The sequence below is a fragment of the Perognathus longimembris genome, chromosome 3 (genome assembly GCF_023159225.1).
Source record: "Perognathus longimembris pacificus isolate PPM17 chromosome 3, ASM2315922v1, whole genome shotgun sequence".
Taxonomy (NCBI): domain Eukaryota; kingdom Metazoa; phylum Chordata; class Mammalia; order Rodentia; family Heteromyidae; genus Perognathus; species Perognathus longimembris.
Window position 1 is genome coordinate 88,243,478 of NC_063163.1, and position 19,163 is coordinate 88,262,640.

The 19,163-nt window shown below is 50.9% G+C and overlaps 1 protein-coding gene and 3 non-coding genes across 4 annotated transcripts; all 4 read right to left on the reverse strand.

The window, feature by feature from the left end:
• Positions 1 to 3,105: 3,105 nt before the first annotated feature.
• On the reverse strand, positions 3,106 to 8,667 carry Ubc (ubiquitin C). The gene is made up of 2 exons (XM_048343132.1): positions 8,525 to 8,667; positions 3,106 to 5,919 (listed from the first exon to the last, which is right to left on the reverse strand). The coding sequence occupies exon 2, from the start codon at positions 5,914 to 5,916 to the stop codon at positions 3,175 to 3,177; it is 2,742 nt and encodes a 913-aa protein (XP_048199089.1). The 5' UTR covers positions 5,917 to 5,919; positions 8,525 to 8,667; the 3' UTR covers positions 3,106 to 3,174.
• A 7,311-nt stretch (positions 8,668 to 15,978) lies between these two features.
• Trnaa-ugc lies at positions 15,979 to 16,050 on the reverse strand. The gene has a single exon. It is a non-coding gene; the product is annotated as a tRNA-Ala (tRNA).
• Positions 16,051 to 17,979: 1,929 nt separating this feature from the next.
• Trnad-guc lies at positions 17,980 to 18,051 on the reverse strand. Its single transcript has one exon. It is a non-coding gene; the product is annotated as a tRNA-Asp (tRNA).
• Positions 18,052 to 18,407: 356 nt separating this feature from the next.
• On the reverse strand, positions 18,408 to 18,480 carry Trnaf-gaa. The gene has a single exon. It is a non-coding gene; the product is annotated as a tRNA-Phe (tRNA).
• Positions 18,481 to 19,163: the final 683 nt, after the last annotated feature.

Genomic DNA, 19,163 nt, shown 5'->3' on the forward strand with positions numbered 1-19,163 from the left:
TGTGGCTTAGTGGTAGAGTGATTGCCTAGCATGATTCCTCAGCACCACAAGCACAGGAAAAGCCGTAAGTGGCACTGTGGCTCAAGAGGTAGAGTGCTAGCCTTGAACAAGAAGCCAGGGACAGTGCTCAGGCAGAGTCCCAAGCCCCATCACTGGCAACAAAACAAAACAAAAACTCTCAGACCCTAAGACCCAGGATAGGGAATGAAAAAGTGGTCACCTCTGAAAGCAAAACTAGGTAAAGAGGGACTTAGCTGGATTACAAGCATATAAAACACATGTACAAAGGTGCATTGTAACAGGTTTTAGGGTAGAATTTAGGACATCACTTGCTTAGTAAGGTCCTGGATTTAATCCCTAATATGGTGGAGGAAAAACCACCAAACCACCAAAGTATTTCTTACAATGGGGCTGGAAATATGGCCTAATGGCAAAGTGCTCGCCTCGTATACATGAAGCCCTGGGTTCAATTCCTCATCGCCACATATACAGAAAAAGCTGGAAGTAGCACTGTGGCTCAAGTGGTAGAGTGCTAGCCTTGAGCAAAAAGAAACGAGGGACAGTGCTCAAGCCCCAAGACTGGCCAAAAACAACCACCAAAAAAACCCCCAAAACACCAAACTATTTTTTACAAGAGTGGTAATTGGAAATATGAATACTAAAAGTACTTATGCATAAAAATTGTCTAGAGGGTAATTACTATGGCTGGTGAGTGAACCTTTCCTATAACATTCACCTGGTCACAATTTCAAATGTGTTGCACTTGCCTACTGTTCACTTATAATATAGGATGACGCAGGTATCTAGGGCTCCTATCTGCAGCCCTACTGAGGCTGAGATCCAGGTAACACTACTCAGGATTTGAGGGTAGAGGCCAGTAAAAAACCTGAGACTCCCATCTTCAAAATAACCAGCTTCCTAAGCAGGACAGGTTAGAGGTGTGACTCAAGCAGCAGTGGCAGGAATCAAGAATGAAGCCAAGGGCTGGGGATATAGCCTAGTGGCAAGAGTGCCTGCCTCGGATACACGAGGCCCTAGGTTTGATTCCCCAGCACCACATATACAGAAAACGGCCAGAAGCGGCACTGTGGCTCAAGTGGCAGAGTGTTAGCCTTGAGCGGGAAGAAGCCAGGGACAGTGCTCAGGCCCTGAGTCCAAGGCCCAGGACTGGCCAAAAAATAAATAAATAAATAAATAAAAAATAAATAAAAAGAATGAAGCCAAATTCCAAGAACTGCTAAAAAAAAAAAAAAAAAAAAAAAAAACCCCACAATGAGCAAGAGGCTGAGATCAAAGTCAGCTTGGGCAGGAAAGCCTGAAGACTCTTACCTCCAATTAACCACCAGCTGAAGAGCTCAGGACAGTAACCAGACCCAAAGTTCAAGTCCCATGACTGACCAAAAAACAAACAAAAAACACAAGTGCTGAAAATTTAAGCTTTTTTTTTTTGCCAGTCCTGGGCCTTGGACTCAGGGCCTGAGCACTGTCCCTGGCTTCTTCCCGCTCAAGGCTAGCACTCTGCCACTTGAGCCACAGCGCCGCTTCTGGCCGTTTTCTGTATATGTGGTGCTGGGGAATCAAACCTAGGGCCTCGTGTATCTGAGGCAGGCACTCTTGCCACTAGGCCATATCCCCAGCCCTGAAAATTTAAGCTTTGATAAAAATTGAAGGGGCATGCTTCATCCGTGTTTCATAGAAACCCTCCTTGTGCACTAATGGAAAATTTTAGGAATGGCTTCACACTTGTGGATGTGCATCAGAGGCCATGGGAGAGATCCCTTTAAGTCAGCTTCCTTGTAACTTCCATGTTTGGTTTGACACTCAGTGCCAGATTGAACCAGGGTATTCATTCTAAACTCTACCTGAGCTCTAATCCCCACAATCCCCCCCCCCCCCAATTACCTTTCAGAGCCTGAGGATGTAGGATTAGAAAGATGTACACCAGGTTACAATGTAATTGTGCGCTGGTCCCATGGACTGAACTCAAGGCCTGGATGACCCTGTCCTTGAGCTTTTGCACTCATGCTTAGTGCTCTACTGGATGAATCACACAGCTCCATGTCCTGCTTTCTAGGGACTAATTGGAGCTGAGTTGAGAAAAGTGGTTCCAAGGCCCCACTACACATTCTCCTGAGGAACTTTTACTTCCTGTTACCTTACTGCAAAAAAGGAGGGGGGAGAAGGGGAAGGGGGAGAAGGGAAAAAATGAGGCAGGAGTTAACAAGTTGGATTAAAAATGTACATACCACATTAGTATGAAAACTGCTAACCCCTCTGTACATCACTTTGGCAATAAGGAATAAAGGCACAAGCCTCACCAGGAGTAGTTAGGGCAACAGGTGTGAACTTGTGGGGTATACCATGCAACTTACCAGTGAATTGGGCAAGGGTCCCTAGCTATACTGTTGCAGACCCTGAGGTGCCAGGAGCTGGCAGGGTGTGAGCAAAGGCTCCACCCCATTGTCTCCAACCCTCAGGCCTGCATGTTTGTACTTTTTGGGGAAGTGCTTCTTTCAGATTCTGAGCCTGGGGAGGCATGGTAGACAAGGACTGATTCAAGTAGAATGAGGAAGGATGCCTGCTGTCTGCACTTGTCCTAGAAAAGGGTCCTAGCACATTATGCAAACTTGTGACAAATATAGGTGTATATAACTAAAGGCTTTTGCTGAAATGAAGTTGTGCCATTCAACCTTCTGTCTCCATCATCAATCCCCTTGGGCCCTCAAAATCCTTGTTCATGCTGTGGTTGGCCGCGCCAATACTCAATTACAACTTAGAAGCCAATTGCTCAACCTACTATAAAGGAATCCTTTAACAAGCCAACATCATTTACTGAACCAAACCTTTCAAAAATAACTGGTTAGGTGTACTGACCTGTGAATACTTTAGTAAAAATTACTATTGTAATTGTACCTCACATATTCTAACAACCAGGATTATAGCTGAACTTTAAGGTAAAGCCTTACCATCCCAATACATAGGCTTACCTGTGCCATCCACTATTAAGCACAACCCTTTCCTTTGACATTTACTTCATGATGAATAAATACAGTGGTTACTCTCCTGTATTCTGAAAACATCTCACAAACACACACATAGGAACTATTCAGGAATGCAAGAACTTTATTGAAAGAAAAGTGCAATGAAACTTGTCATAAGCTTAAAAGGGGAAACCTAAAAACCTCCCCTCAAACGCAGGACCAGGTGCAGAGTAGACTCTTTCTGGATGTTGTAGTCAGACAGGGTGCGGCCATCTTCCAGCTGCTTGCCTGCAAAGATCAGCCTCTGCTGGTCAGGGGGGATGCCCTCCTTGTCCTGGATCTTGGCCTTGACATTCTCGATGGTGTCACTGGGCTCCACCTCCAGGGTGATGGTCTTGCCAGTCAGGGTCTTCACGAAGATCTGCATGCCACCTCGGAGACGGAGCACCAGGTGCAGAGTAGACTCTTTCTGGATGTTGTAGTCGGACAGGGTGCGGCCATCTTCCAGCTGCTTGCCTGCAAAGATCAGCCTCTGCTGGTCAGGGGGGATGCCCTCCTTGTCCTGGATCTTGGCCTTGACATTCTCGATGGTGTCACTGGGCTCCACCTCCAGGGTGATGGTCTTGCCAGTCAGGGTCTTCACGAAGATCTGCATGCCACCACGGAGACGGAGCACCAGGTGCAGAGTAGACTCTTTCTGGATGTTGTAGTCGGACAGGGTGCGGCCATCTTCCAGCTGCTTGCCTGCAAAGATCAGCCTCTGCTGGTCAGGGGGGATGCCCTCCTTGTCCTGGATCTTGGCTTTGACATTCTCGATGGTGTCACTGGGCTCCACCTCCAGGGTGATGGTCTTGCCAGTCAGGGTCTTCACGAAGATCTGCATGCCACCTCGGAGACGGAGCACCAGGTGCAGAGTAGACTCTTTCTGGATGTTGTAGTCGGACAGGGTGCGGCCATCTTCCAGCTGCTTGCCTGCAAAGATCAGCCTCTGCTGGTCAGGGGGGATGCCCTCCTTGTCCTGGATCTTGGCCTTGACATTCTCGATGGTGTCACTGGGCTCCACCTCCAGGGTGATGGTCTTGCCAGTCAGGGTCTTCACGAAGATCTGCATGCCACCACGGAGACGGAGCACCAGGTGCAGAGTAGACTCTTTCTGGATGTTGTAGTCAGACAGGGTGCGGCCATCTTCCAGTTGCTTGCCTGCAAAGATCAGCCTCTGCTGGTCAGGGGGGATGCCCTCCTTGTCCTGGATCTTGGCCTTGACATTCTCGATGGTGTCACTGGGCTCCACCTCCAGGGTGATGGTCTTGCCAGTCAGGGTCTTCACGAAGATCTGCATGCCACCTCGGAGACGGAGCACCAGGTGCAGAGTAGACTCTTTCTGGATGTTGTAGTCGGACAGGGTGCGGCCATCTTCCAGCTGCTTGCCTGCAAAGATCAGCCTCTGCTGGTCAGGGGGGATGCCCTCCTTGTCCTGGATCTTGGCCTTGACATTCTCGATGGTGTCACTGGGCTCCACCTCCAGGGTGATGGTCTTGCCAGTCAGGGTCTTCACGAAGATCTGCATGCCACCTCGGAGACGGAGCACCAGGTGCAGAGTAGACTCTTTCTGGATGTTGTAGTCGGACAGGGTGCGGCCATCTTCCAGCTGCTTGCCTGCAAAGATCAGCCTCTGCTGGTCAGGGGGGATGCCCTCCTTGTCCTGGATCTTGGCCTTGACATTCTCGATGGTGTCACTGGGCTCCACCTCCAGGGTGATGGTCTTGCCAGTCAGGGTCTTCACGAAGATCTGCATGCCACCACGGAGACGGAGCACCAGGTGCAGAGTAGACTCTTTCTGGATGTTGTAGTCAGACAGGGTGCGGCCATCTTCCAGCTGCTTGCCTGCAAAGATCAGCCTCTGCTGGTCAGGGGGGATGCCCTCCTTGTCCTGGATCTTGGCCTTGACATTCTCGATGGTGTCACTGGGCTCCACCTCCAGGGTGATGGTCTTGCCAGTCAGGGTCTTCACGAAGATCTGCATGCCACCTCGGAGACGGAGCACCAGGTGCAGAGTAGACTCTTTCTGGATGTTGTAGTCGGACAGGGTGCGGCCATCTTCCAGCTGCTTGCCTGCAAAGATCAGCCTCTGCTGGTCAGGGGGGATGCCCTCCTTGTCCTGGATCTTGGCCTTGACATTCTCGATGGTGTCACTGGGCTCCACCTCCAGGGTGATGGTCTTGCCAGTCAGGGTCTTCACGAAGATCTGCATGCCACCTCGGAGACGGAGCACCAGGTGCAGAGTAGACTCTTTCTGGATGTTGTAGTCGGACAGGGTGCGGCCATCTTCCAGCTGCTTGCCTGCAAAGATCAGCCTCTGCTGGTCAGGGGGGATGCCCTCCTTGTCCTGGATCTTGGCCTTGACATTCTCGATGGTGTCACTGGGCTCCACCTCCAGGGTGATGGTCTTGCCAGTCAGGGTCTTCACGAAGATCTGCATGCCACCACGGAGACGGAGCACCAGGTGCAGAGTAGACTCTTTCTGGATGTTGTAGTCGGACAGGGTGCGGCCATCTTCCAGCTGCTTGCCTGCAAAGATCAGCCTCTGCTGGTCAGGGGGGATGCCCTCCTTGTCCTGGATCTTGGCCTTGACATTCTCGATGGTGTCACTGGGCTCCACCTCCAGGGTGATGGTCTTGCCAGTCAGGGTCTTCACGAAGATCTGCATGCCACCACGGAGACGGAGCACCAGGTGCAGAGTAGACTCTTTCTGGATGTTGTAGTCGGACAGGGTGCGGCCATCTTCCAGTTGCTTGCCTGCAAAGATCAGCCTCTGCTGGTCAGGGGGGATGCCCTCCTTGTCCTGGATCTTGGCCTTGACGTTCTCGATGGTGTCACTGGGCTCCACCTCCAGGGTGATGGTCTTGCCAGTCAGGGTCTTCACGAAGATCTGCATTTTCTGTTTCAACACAAGTAAAATAAAAAGAGTCAAAAGTTTAGCCCTCCTAATGCTAGCAATATTTTAATCCTTTTTCCCTTTGATTAATATTCAGGTTTGATAGGCATATTTGGTTCATACTTGCACTTAGTATGCAAGAAGCTGAGACCTAGGACTATAGTTTAATGCCAGACTGTGGCAAGAAAGTCTTGGTCTTCAAGTATCCACAACATGAAGTAGAAATAAAAAGTGTGGTTTGAGTGGTAGTTTGGGGTGGTAATATGCCCTACTGGCATGGTGGAATGCTTGCCTCACATACACGAAGCCCTGGGTTTAATTCCTCAGCACCACATACATAGAAAAAGCTAGAAATGACACTGCGGCTATAGTAGTAGCTAGCCTTGAGCAAAAAGAAGCCAGGGACAGTTTCAGGCTCTGAGGTTCAAGCCCCAGGAATTGCACGCATGTGCATACATGCTATATGTGTGTGTGTGTAAACAGCTGTTTCCTTAGCTTTGGCTTTACGCCTCCTCTCCCTCTGGTACTTGAGCTTGAAATCAGGGCCTAATGTTCTTGCCCAGCTGCTGACATCATTTTAAGCCACATTGTTTTCTTGCCAGTCATGGGGCTTTAACTCTGGGCCTGAGCACTATTCCTTGCCTTCTTTCTGCTCAAGGCTAGCACTCTACCACTTGAGTCACAGTGCCACATCTGGCTTTTTCTATATATGTGGTGCTGAGGAACCCAGTGTTTCAAGTACGGGACGAAAACAGTTTACCAGTAGGCCATATTCCCAGCCCACATATATGTATTTTTGGTGGTTGGGCTTGTACTCTGGACCTGGGCCCTGTCAAGGCTAGCCCTCCACCACTTGCGCCACAGTCCCACTTCCGGTTTTCTAGTGGTTAATTGGAGACAAGTCTCATGCACTTTTTCTGCTAGGACTGGCTTTGAACTGTGATCCTCATATCTCAGCCTCTTGAGTAGCTAGGATTACCGGTGACTGAACCACATCTTTACTTAGGCTTTCATTGGTTATTTGGAGTGGAGTCTCATGGGCTTTTTTTTTGCCCAAGCTGGCTTCTAACCTGATTGTCAGGTCTTAAATCTGAGCAACTAGGATTACTACAGATAAGTCACAGATGCCCATCTGTGTGTTATTTTATACTGGTCTAAGAACAGAAGAAACAAGCAGTTCCACAAGGCCCTGCCATTGCCTGCAATCCATTCAGGAGGCTGGTATCTGAGGATCAAGGTTCAAAGCCAGGCGGTTAGAAACGTCTGCGGAAATCCCTTTTTTTTTTTTCTTCAGGCAGGAGAGAAAGTTTATTACCGATCTGCTGGCCTGTGGCCAAAATGATCCATGGCTGGAGGGAAGGGAGAGAAAGAGACCCCCCACCCAGCTCTTCCTTATATCTAGGGCAGGGGCAAAGGGTATGGCCAGGTGGATTAGGATGTGACCTCAGGGAAAGGGGAGGTAACTGTCTCCAGGTCTGCAGGTTACCCAGGTAACTGGGTGGAGACTTAATGAGGTGGGGGCATCTACAAGGAGCCTCAGGGAGAGGACCCAACATTCCAGCCTTCTAACAGTCATGAAAAATGTTGAAGACTCTTTCTGGCTGCTTCCTGCTGGCAAGGGGCATTGGCATTAGGGATAAAAGGCAGAAATGTGGCCCCTCCTGGAGAAGGCGAGCAGCAGGGTCCCTTGGTGGTAGATGCCAGTCCTTGAATATAGCCTGGAATAAGTCTCATGAGGCAGGGGCTGGACAAAAAAAAAATATATTAAGGCAAACGGAAGGGCTTAGGGCACAAAATTAAAAATTGGATGACTTGGATAGTTGTCTGCGGAAATCTTATCTCCAATACCCAGCAAAAAGGCCAAAGTGGATCTGTGGCTTCAATGGTAGAACGCTGTTTCGGAGAAAAAGCTGAGAAATAGCGCCTAGGCCTTGTGTTACAAATCCCGGGACTGCGGCACACATACATATGCCAGAGGAGGGGGGAAAAACTTGCCGTTGTCAAAAAACAGCCAATATTTAGAGGTGGTGGTGGTAACAAGTTTCAATACCTGGCTTCGTAAACGTAACCAAAATAAGACTCCAGAGCCTCACTTCTCTTCCCCCTCTTGATGTCTGGATCCCGTCCGCCCAGCCGTCTCCCGCAGCCCTGGACCCTGAGTCCTGCTACCGAGAAAACCCCAGGACAGGCAGCCGGGCGCCGCCCAGACAGTGAGTCAACAGAAGCGGTGATGTCATAAGACTGCGCGGCCTCCCCTCCCCCGCCCGTCGTGCCCGTCAACGGCTCCACCCGCTCCACCTCGGTGCCCAACGTCACCCGATTACGGAAAAACCCTTCCACATTCCCCCACACCGGGGCCTCGAGGTCTCTTTCCCACCACCCCGCTAATCTTGTTTTTCAGACCTCAGGGTCTGTTTCAGATTATCGAGTCTTAATTTAAGGCTCCGAAACAGCCGCCATCTTGCCGCCTTCTCCTCAGGGGCAACGGCCGCGCGCGCAGGTCCCGGTGATAAGGGCCGGGTGGCCCGGGTCGCCGGCCGTCTCCCTTCCCCCCAACGGCCCTGAGCCCCTCAGCCCGCGCGGGCGCAACGGTTCTTTCCTCACTCACCGACGGCGGCTGTGGCAGCGGCGCACGGAGAAGAACTGTGTCGGGTCGAACAGCCTCCACGGAACTAGCAGCAGCTCGCCGGGGCGCCTTCTTATATACTCCCGGCCGCCCAAAGATCCCTCCGCAGAAACGCCTAGAAGGGACTATTTTCCTCTGCGCATTCCTTCCCTATAGACGGAAACGAGTCCCCGAACAGCAGGATTCCCGACCTCTAAAACTGATCTAGGGAGCCTGAATCGTGTCGGCTGCCTTTGGAGGGGCGGGCCGGCCGTGCTGCGGTGCGCGGCGGAGGAATCAGTGCGTTTCCTGTGTGCTGCAGCTGTAAAGCGCCACGCTCGCCGCGGGGGAGGGTGGAGAGGCGGAAGGCAGGGGCGGGGCGGAGGGCGCCAAAGCCCGGGCCGGATTACGGAGGCGGAACGGACTGCTTTCTCCCCCCCCCCCCCCCCCCCGCCCTCGGCTCAACGGTCCCCGCCGCTGGACACCCGCCAAACAGTGGCCGACGAGGGGTCGCGCCAAGCAAGCGTTTCCTTCAGGGTCCAGATCCCCGTCCCCCGTGGACGCTCCGCCCGCTCCCCAGAGCAGCGGGGTTGGTGCGGCGTCACGCTCGGGACCTCGGCTCCAGCCCAGCCCCCGCCCTCCCCGCCGCTGCGGCACCGCGACTAGGCCAATGACTCTGCAAATTGAGGCCGGCGGGGCCTGGATTTGGGGCCTGTGGCTCGGGGGCCCGGCGGGGCCTTGGGCGACTGGGAGTGGGGCCTGTGGAACCCAGCGGGGCCTGAAGCCTTGGGGAGCCGGGGGTTGGGGGGGCAGGGGGGCGGTCGCTGAGTTTTAGTAGACCCCGCGAGTCCCGGGAGTGGGCCTGGGGAAACGGGTGGGGCCTGAGGCCTGGGGGACCCCACGAGGCCCGGGAGTGGGGCCTGAGGCTTAGGCCTGGGGGACTCGCTGGGCCTGGGACCTCGGCGACCTCCGGATCTGCCACGGGAGTAGGGAGGGGCACGGGAGCGGACCTGCCAGGCCGTAGGGGAAAAAGAAAGGCAGGCACTACAGCTCTCCAGGTGTGGCCTTGGGTGTCACCAAGCAGACTTGGAAGTTTAAACTGAACCCATTTAAGCCCGAGATATTTTTTTCCTCATATAAATGGCAAGTGTCTACCACAGAGCGTTAGTCCCAGCTGAGTGAGATTTAAGGAAAAAAAAAAAAAAACAGGAAAAAGGGTACCTATTTATAGGATGCTTTTGTGGGTTTGGTCATTGCCCAATTCACATAAACATCAAACATTTCTTTATAGAGAAAATGGCCCAAGTCCTTTCAACCTTTTGAAGTGCAAGGCCTGAGATCTGATAGAAACTGAGTCTCTCCTTCCTATTTCTGGAAAGAGAAATTGCCAGAGTACAAAATTCTACTGGCAAATTATACTTTGATGAAAGCAAGGAGAGGGATAGAAAAGTCACCTTTTTTTTTTTTAAACCACAACCTATATTGTAAGCCTTAGAGTAAATATAGTGAGATTTTTTTTTCAAATTTTTATTATTATAGTGAGATTTTAAAACAGATTTTTTAAAGTTACAGGGATCTCCCTGATTTTTTTTTTGGGGGGGGGGGGGCGGTGCTGGTCCTGAGGCTTCAACTCAGGGCCTGGTTGCTGTTCCTATGCTCCATTGCTCTACTGCTTGAGCCACAGGTCGATCCACTTCCTGCTTTTTTGGTAGTTTATTGGTTATGAGTCTCTCAGACTTTCCTGCCCAAGCTGGCTTTGAACTCAGCCTCCTGAGTAGCTAGGATAACAGGTTTGAGCCACCAGTACACTTTTGTGTGTAGATTCCCTGGCCATGAGTGCTTTGTGTGAAAACTTAAATTTCACCTTCATTGGAGCCTGGGTGATCACTGCCTCTATCCTAAGCTGCCCCACCCCACACCTGCTCTCCAAACCTGCTATTTATTTCCTATGCTAACCTGAGTCAGTGCTTAGGAAAAACAGAAGCCTCAGAGTCACTCAAGCTTGTCTTTAACTCACCTGTTACTGAGACGTTAAAATGTAATTTTCCAGATTAGTGAGAGACCCCTGTAATTCCCGCGACTACCTTCTGTGAAGGTTATTTCTAAATGTCAGGCCCATGTTTGTAAAGGAACCCAAAGCTGAGTGTGGTGGCCAGACACTGACCCAGGGGAGGGGAGCTGGCCTGCAGCCATGCCCAGTTTGTGTTTTGGCTGGTGCCTCATTTCAGTCCTGTGATCTGTGTTTAGTGGCTGAGTCACGAGCTTTGTGACCTCAGCTTTTTCCAGAGTCCAGATCCAGAGGTTCTGAGATAAACAGCTCTGAATTTAGATCCAGGGAGGGGTAGGGAAGGAGGAGGAGAGACAAGGGGCAAGAGGGGACTGGGCCAGAGGTTAGCAATATAGCAGAAGATAAGAGATTAAACTTCTCAACCTGTATCCTGCAGGGGCCACAATGTCTTGGGACATTCAGGGACATTCATAGTACCAGTGTCAGGCTAGGGACACAGCTAGGCAGTCCCGCCCCCACAAGGAATCCTGTAGCCAGCCAAGCCTTGAGCCTCCACTGTGACCATGACTCCAGGCTCCAGGCCCCACTTGGACTCAGGACTTGGGTATCAAGTCACACTGCTAAAACCTGAAGCCGCCTGACCCAGAAAGCCACCATGATGTGCTGGAGTGTTCAAGAAGGGCAGTGAGTCACTGGCCCACCTGCAGTCCCTTCCACCCACAGACCTGGCCTTTGCACATGCCGGGGAGATATTGCTTCAGAGCTTGAGGCCAGTGGCATGGGGTCAGAGCCAGCCATGGCAGGGCTGGCAGCTGCTGTGGGACTGCCTTGAGCCATGGCCCTGGTTTGCCTGTCCACCTGCCTGTCATCTTTGCTCCAGAGGATTCTGGTCCCATGAAAGTTATAGGTCACTTGTGACTTGGTTCAACATCAGGACAATGGCCTGGAGATAAAGGTCACCAAGTGCCCCCCCCCCAGTCCCCCAAAAAAGGTAAAGTCAGAGGGGGCAGGCCAGAAGGTTCCAGACCTAGTCATGGCTTATATAACCAAACATGGGTGTGGAGCAAGCCGCAGGCCACACAGAGGGAGTAGGGAAGGGAGGAGGGGAGGAACCTGGCACAGCTCACACTGCTTTAGCTTCAAAACAACCAGCCTGCCAAGGGCACATTAGGTTCCAGCCTCCTAAAGTGTCTCCTGTGAGGACATTCAGAGAACTTACACAGCCATGTTTGGATTTGTTCTTTTATTTTTTTTTTCTTTGTTGGTTGTGGGGCTTTAACTTGGGGCCCGTGTGCTGATCCTCAGGGTTTGTTTTTTGCCTGTCATGGCCCTTCAACTCAGAGCCTGGGCAGTGTCCTTGATCTTCATGCGCAAGACTAGCCCTCTATTGCTTTGAACCACAGCTACTTCCAGTTTTCTGGTGGTTAGGGACTTTCCTGCCCTGGCTGGCTTTGAACCAAGATCCTCAGATCTCAGCCTCCTGTGTAGCTAGGATTATAGGTGTGAGCCACCAGCCCAGCACCTGGCTTGCTCTTTTAGCCTGGGGTAAAGCAGTCCACATTTGGGTTGTCCCACGGTGTCAGCTGCTATTCAGCTTACAAACTGGGAATCTGTGCCCAGGGAGCACTACAACCCTTTCCAGTCCTGCACCCATTTTCTCCTCACTGTCTGTCTGCTTCATCTGATGGCTTTGTTTTGTTATGTAGTAAATTATCTGAGAAGGCACATATTGAAGGATCAAATCTTGGAGCCTTTATTAGAGCATTAGCAGTCTGCAGGCAGCCAGTTGTTTTATTTATTTATTTATTTATTTATTTATTTATTTATTTATTTATTTATTTATTTATTGCCAGTCCTAGGCCATGAACTCAGGCACTGAGCACTGTCCCTGGCTTCTTTTTTGCTCAAGGCTAGCACTCTGCTACTTGAGCCACAGCACCACTTCTGGCCATTTTCTGTATATGTGGTGCTGAGGAATCAAACCCAGGGCCTCATGTATATGAGGCAAGCACTCTTGCCACTAAGCCATATTCCCAGCCCCAGCCAGTTGTTTTAAAGGCCTGAAGCCTACAAATACATTTAACACTGTCAGGAAACAGACCAGAGAGGAAACAAAGAACAAAAACAATCCCAACAAACTAATTCTGCTCCAATGGAGAGTTGAAGTGGGACACCATGGTGACCGGAGACGAGCCAGGAGACAGGACACAGGACTCAAAGAGACATGTGGCATGGCATGATGCACCTGGGCTGATCTGACCATAAATAGGGTCAAGTTGGGGCTGGGTCACAGGAAGCTCCCAGTCCAGGCACAGGTTCAGTAACCTATAGGCCATGTGCCCATCCCTGTCTCTAGGAATTCAGGCACACCCATCAAGACAAGATGCCAGATAGTACAACTCACCATGTGGCCAATGATGGTGCTGGCCAAATATGACCTCCATACTACAGTTTCCTCCTTAAACTTTTTTTTTTTTTTTTTGCCAGCCCTGGGCCTTGAACTCAGGGCCTGAGCACTGTCCCTGGCTTCTTTTTTGCTCAAGGCTAGTACTATACCATTTGAGCCACAGTGCCACTTCTGGCTTTTTCTACATATGTGATGCTGAGGAGTTGAACCCAGGGCTTCATGCATGCTAGGCAAGCACACTACCATTAAGCCACATTCCCAGCCTTAATTGTTTTTTTTTTTTTTTTTTTTTTTGCCAGTCCTGGGCTTGGACTCAAGGCCTGAGCACTGTCCCTGGCTTCTTTTTGCTCAAGGCTAGCACTCTGCCACCTGAGCCACAGTGCCACTTCTGGCCATTTTCTGTATATGTGGTGCATCCAGCCTTAATTGTTTTTTAAATTGGGTTTAAGTTACTCTATATATTTCACAGTACACATTTTAATTTTCACAATGATGAAAATTATCATTCTACTCTAGCTTGTAAAGTCTATGAATTTTAATGATAAAATAATTTCCTCCATTTTGGATGATAGGTACATTACTTTCCTTTTGTTTAGTAACATCTGTTCCCCCTTTCCCTCATTCCTTCCCATTCCCACCCATGAGTTGCTTAGTTCACTTTCATCAGTGCTCAGTGTAGCTAATGCTATATTATTTTCACACATTTTCCATTCATTGTGTCATTTGACTGTAATTTGGCATCTTGAGACCCGTTTACTTTATTCTATCTCTGTATTTTAATTCTAACACCGCATATCAGGGAGACTTTATGCCGTTTGTCTCTCTGTTCTTGGCTTGTCTCACCCAACATGATTTGTTCTAGTTCTATCCATTTTCCAGCGAATGCCATTATCCTTTCTAATGGCAATGTAAAATTCCATTGTATATAGGTACCACATTTTGAAATCCATTCATCTGTAGTGGGGTATCTTGGTTGTTTCCATATCTTGTCTATTTGAATATCAAAGTTCAGGTGTCTGGCTGGGAATATGGCCTAGTGGCAAGAGTGCTTGCCTCTTATGCATGAAGCCCTGGGTTCGTTTCCCCAGCACCATATATATAGAAAATGGCCAGAAGTGGTGCTGTGGCTCAAGTGGCAGAGTGAGAGCCTTGAGCAAAAAGAAGCCAGGGACAGTGCTCAGGCCCTGAGTCCAAGGCCCAGGACTGGCAAAAAACAAACAAACAAAAACAAACAAAAAAGAAAGTGCAGGTGTCCTTGTCATATTCTGGTTCCTGTTGTTCAGGGTCTTAAACATTTTTTAAGTATTAAGAAATTTAGTGTTGGACTGGGAATATGGCCTAGTGGCAAGAGTGCTCAGGACCTGAGTTCAAGCCCCAAGACTGGCCCCCCCCAAAAAAAGCAGTGTTGTTCTTGTGTGCTAAGACTGGGTCTTTTTTTTTTTTTTTTTTTTTTTTTGGCCAGTCCCGGGCCTTGGACTCAGGGCCTGAGCACTGTCCCTGGCTTCTTCCCGCTCAAGGCTAGCACTCTGCCACTTGAGCCACAGCGCCGCTTCTGGCCGTTTTCTGTATATGTGGTGCTGAGGAATTGAACCTAGGGCCTCGTGTATCCGAGGCAGGCACCCTTGCCACTAGGCTATATCACCAGCCCCTAAGACTGGGTCTTGAATGCTGTCCAGATGCTGTCATGTTCCAGCCATAGCTCTGCTTCTGAAATTAAGTTTGACAAACTGTAAACACAGCTCGCTTTCTTTCTTTCTTTCTTTTTCTTTTTGCCCATCCTGGGGTTTTTCTTTTCTTTTTTCCAGTCCTGAGGTTCTTTTTGCTCAAGGCTAGCACTCTACCTCTTGAGCCACAGTGCCACTTCCAGCTTTTTTCTATATATGTGGTGCTGAGGAATCAAATCCAGGGCTTCATGTATACGAGGTGAGCACTTTACCACTAGGCCATATTCCCAGCCCAGGGCTTCATGTGTGCTAGGCAAACACTCTACCACTAAGCCACATTCCCAGCCTCACAAACTCTTATAATTATGTTTGGATTAGACTTCAGCAAGAATCCTCCACATTCCAGTATCATCAGACCTCACTGACATTTAGGGAGAAATAACCTTTGCCCAAGCTCCTGAGACATGAGCTGCCCCCTATGCCATGCCAGCTAGCTGGGGGGCTCACTGAGGAGGGGGACTGCCATCTCAAAAATAAAGCTTTGCAGTAGTGTGTGTGTGCGTGTGTGTGTGTGCCACACACTTCTGTGCGCTCCCATGCAAACTGACAACATGAAGACAAGGGACAGGAAGGAGGTGACAGGAATTCTTGAGGCAATGATGACAGAACACCATCCTTGAGTGAGACAGTACACACAGGCACACCAGACACTTGGTGCCAGGTCTGGGGGACACTCGTGACAGTCACTGCTCCAGAGAGGACCTGGGGCTGGCTGGAGCTTCAGACCTGCTTTCCTTTTAAACCAAGTCACTGGCAGAACAGAGAAGAAAAGACGGCAGAGGCTCTGACCTTGAGGGCCCTTCATCCCAGGCCTGGGAGTGCTGCCCAGCGTAATCTCAGTGGGATCCTTTGGCAACGGCTTGGTTACCAGATATTATACAGTTTCCACCCCTTCCGGCGATGGCTCCCCTTGTCTGCTGATCACACACATTTAAGGTACTTGGCATTTCAAAACAGGAAGATATAGTCAGCGTGAAGCCCTCAAGCTCCAAGCACTGACTGGAATTGGAATAATCCTTATAATGCTCACTCCTATGGTGCTTTAGTGATACAGAAAAATAGAATTTTATTTTTAATTTTTATTTATTTTGCCAGTCCTGGGCTTTGAACTCAAGACCTGAGCACCATCCCTGGCTTCTTTTTGCTCAAAGCTAAGCACTCTGCCACTTGAACCACAGCACCACTTCTGGCCATTCTCTGTATATGTGGTGCTGGGGAATCAAACCCATGGCTTCATGTATACAAGGCAAGCGATCTTGCCACTAGGCCATATTCCCAGCCCAAAAGACAGAATTTTAAACATGCAAAATAGAAAAAGTGGAGATGCCAGGGATCGAACCCGGGGCCTCATGCATGCAAAGCATGCGCTCTACCACTGAGCTACATCCCCTACTCTGTGCATTAGTGCTCCTAAAAAGAAAATCTCTACTACTTTACATACATAGGGTTTTTAATTTTCCTCTTTAAAAAATTTTAAAATGTTTAATTGTTACTACTGTTACTACGAAGGTGATGTACAGAGAGGTTTCACTACTAAGTAAGGAGCACATTTCTTAAATTATAGCTTTGGAACCAAGGACCACAAAGAAAAATAGAATTTCTTTTCAACCAGTAAAGGCATTGGTCCTGATGCACTTCTGGTGGTTCAGCCTTTAAATCCATTGCAACTTTCAGTGATTTGCGGTTTGAAGACTTCATCTTCCCCGGACCCCAAAGGACTGCTCAGGGTATTAAGATGAGCAAACACAAAAAAGTTTCAGATCTGGTCAAAGTGCTCTGTATGCAGTGTGTTTAGGAACATTTGTGCAATTAATACACACTGACAGAGAGGAGGAGAGGTAGGAAGGAAAGACAGAAAAAAGGAGGAAGGAGGGAAGGAAGGGAGGAAGGAAAGAGGCAGGGAGGGAGGAAGTTAGTTTCAGCCCAGAATCGGAGCTCAAGCAGCTATACCTTTTCTCACCAGCCTCAAGATTCCCTGAAGGGAAATAAAGTCACTTGCTATGCAGAGACCACACCCTAAAACTGTCCTGCTGACAGCCTGCGCTGGACATCAGCACCCTACACCTCCTGCTACAAACGGCCACAAGGGCAGAGATCCTATTCATAGCACCTCCCCTCCCCCCTCAGCTTGAGTGGGAGTGAGTGAGCTGGCTGCATCATTTCCTCTGCCCAGAGTGTGAATCCACTGATTTATTGTTCTTTAGAGACAGCTGGAGGGCTGGAAGGCTGGGGGAGAATGCTGGGCCAAACATCCTAAGTCCTTCTTTAGCTTCAGTGTGAATGAGAGAGAGAGAGAGAGAGAGAGACAGAGACAGAGACAGAGACAGAGACAGAGACAGAGAGACAGACAGAGAGACAGAGAGAGACAGAGACAGAGAGACAGAGACAGAGATAGTATCAGAGTCCGACCTGGTCCAGTGCATGACTTTCAATAAGGTTCAGGAGCAGGGGTGCTCCCTCTCTATGCTCCCCCTCCCTTTCCCCACTCCCCTGCAGGGTTGCCAGGGGGCTCCCTCCTCAGGATGCAAACCTGAGGGTGTTCCCTCTCTGCACAAAGATCTTAAGAGCAAAGGCAGGATGCTTCAAGACTCTCTGCTGTAAGCTTCTTTGACTACAGGTTCCTGCCTCAGGGTCTTAGCACACACTGTCCTCAGCTCTTCTCGAAACTAGCACCTTTTCATCATCCATGTTCAAATGTCACCTTTCCTTAATGCCTTCCTGGACACCTCTCTAAAGGACCCCATGAATGCCACTCACTCCTACCACAGCCCTGGCTTCCCCCCACCCCTTACACAGTATTTTCCCATTTTTATCCTACTTGTTACGTTCCTCAGCAGGTTATAACGCAAGCATTGTCTATTTTGGGCCCTGCCATATCCACAGTGCCTAGAACCGTGCCTGGCACACAGTAAGTACTCAGCCATGACTATGAGGAAGTTTGTTCTGAATAAAAAGTAGGCAGAAGATGGGATACCCGGGAAGTGACGTGTAAGGGCACCAGGACAAGGGGACACCAAAGCACCAGCATCTCCTGAGGGCCCAGAAAGATGCCCCACAATGAGTCTGGGTTGCAGAAAGTGGTGCCTCTCTTCAAGTTCCACGTGGGGATTTGGAAGGCAGAGGCACCATTGTTTAAGGCAAAGAATTCCTAGCAGAGGCAGGAGACACGAAGGGACAGAAGGACATTGCAGCCTGAGAACAGGGCGACCTGGGGCCAGGAGAACTTGAGAGTGGAAAATTGCTACTATAAAATTACAGAAATCAAAGCATGTAGAAGACAAGGGAAAAACCGGGTCGGAAAAAAAAAAAGCGTAGATTCCTCCCCGTCGGGGAATCGAACCCCGGTCTCCCGCGTGACAGGCGGGGATACTCACCACTATACTAACGAGGACGGACCGCAAGCAGCGGTTCGCAGCAACCTCTTTAAGGAAGAGGGCGGCGGCGTGCTTGAGTGACAGGGTGACGGCTCCCCGTGGCCACCCTCGGCTGATCCGGCCGCGTACAGACAGACATCCACGGGCTCCGAGCAGGGCCATACACAAGCACAGATGAAATCGGAGGGATCAGGAGCGCGCGGACCTGGAGCGCCCTCAGGCTTCTGCGGACCCCGGGGGCGGGGGCGAGGGGTGGGGAGGGGGGGGCGGCACTTATGTAAATAAAGCAAGATCCTTCGGGAAATTTGCCACGTCTCCTCACTCTTCTATACCAGGGGTGGGGGGAGGGGGTGAAAGCAGGAAGAAAATAAGTTGCCGAAACCCGGGATCGAACCAGGGACCTTTAGATCTTCAGTCTAACGCTCTCCCAACTGAGCTATTTCGGCAACCGCGGCGGCTTCCGTGGCGTTCTGCTCTCCTGTGGTTCCCCGGGCCGAGACGCCGCCCGACCGCTTCCCCTCTTCCCCCCCCCACCCCGATTTCTGACCCTCGTCATCCACTGACAGCGCCTCGGTGTTTTCCTTTCTTTAAGCGGCGACCCCAGCGGCTCGGGGGGCACCCGGGGGAGGCGCCTGCCCCCGTGCCCGGCCCCCACCAAGGTTCTGAAGGAGCGCGCGGAGGGATGGGCTCCGAGCTCAGTGCTCAACGCGACCCCGCGGGCGCCCTGGGCCTCCACTCAGCTTTCCGACTGGGGCCCTGCGGGTGGGCATCCAAGCTGGCTCTGAGTACCGCTTTGGGTCATAGAAAGCCCCTGAGCAGCGAGGGCGCCCGCGGCCTCGCCCAGCGCGCGGGGGCCGCGCGAGTCCATGTCGTGGTTCTGAGGTTCCGGGAGTGCTCGGGGCCCGGGGGCTGCTGCGCCCTGCGCCGAGGGCGAAGCCACGCCGGACCGGACCGCATGCGCAGAGAGCAGCGGGCGACCCAGAACCGGGCCCGCGGGGGGCGCCGCGCGCTCTCCGGTGCGGAGAAGGGGCATGCGGCGGGGAGGACGGCGCGGGGCGTCCGTGCGGGGCCCGGGAGGACGTTGCGGGGCCGAGGGCGGGGAAGACTACGCGGCTGCTCCCGGGGTGGG

Coding starts and splice junctions, on each gene's coding strand:
- Ubc (XM_048343132.1), bottom strand. CDS start 5,916: ATGCAGATCTTCGTGAAGACCCTGACTGGCAAGACCATCACCCTGGAG.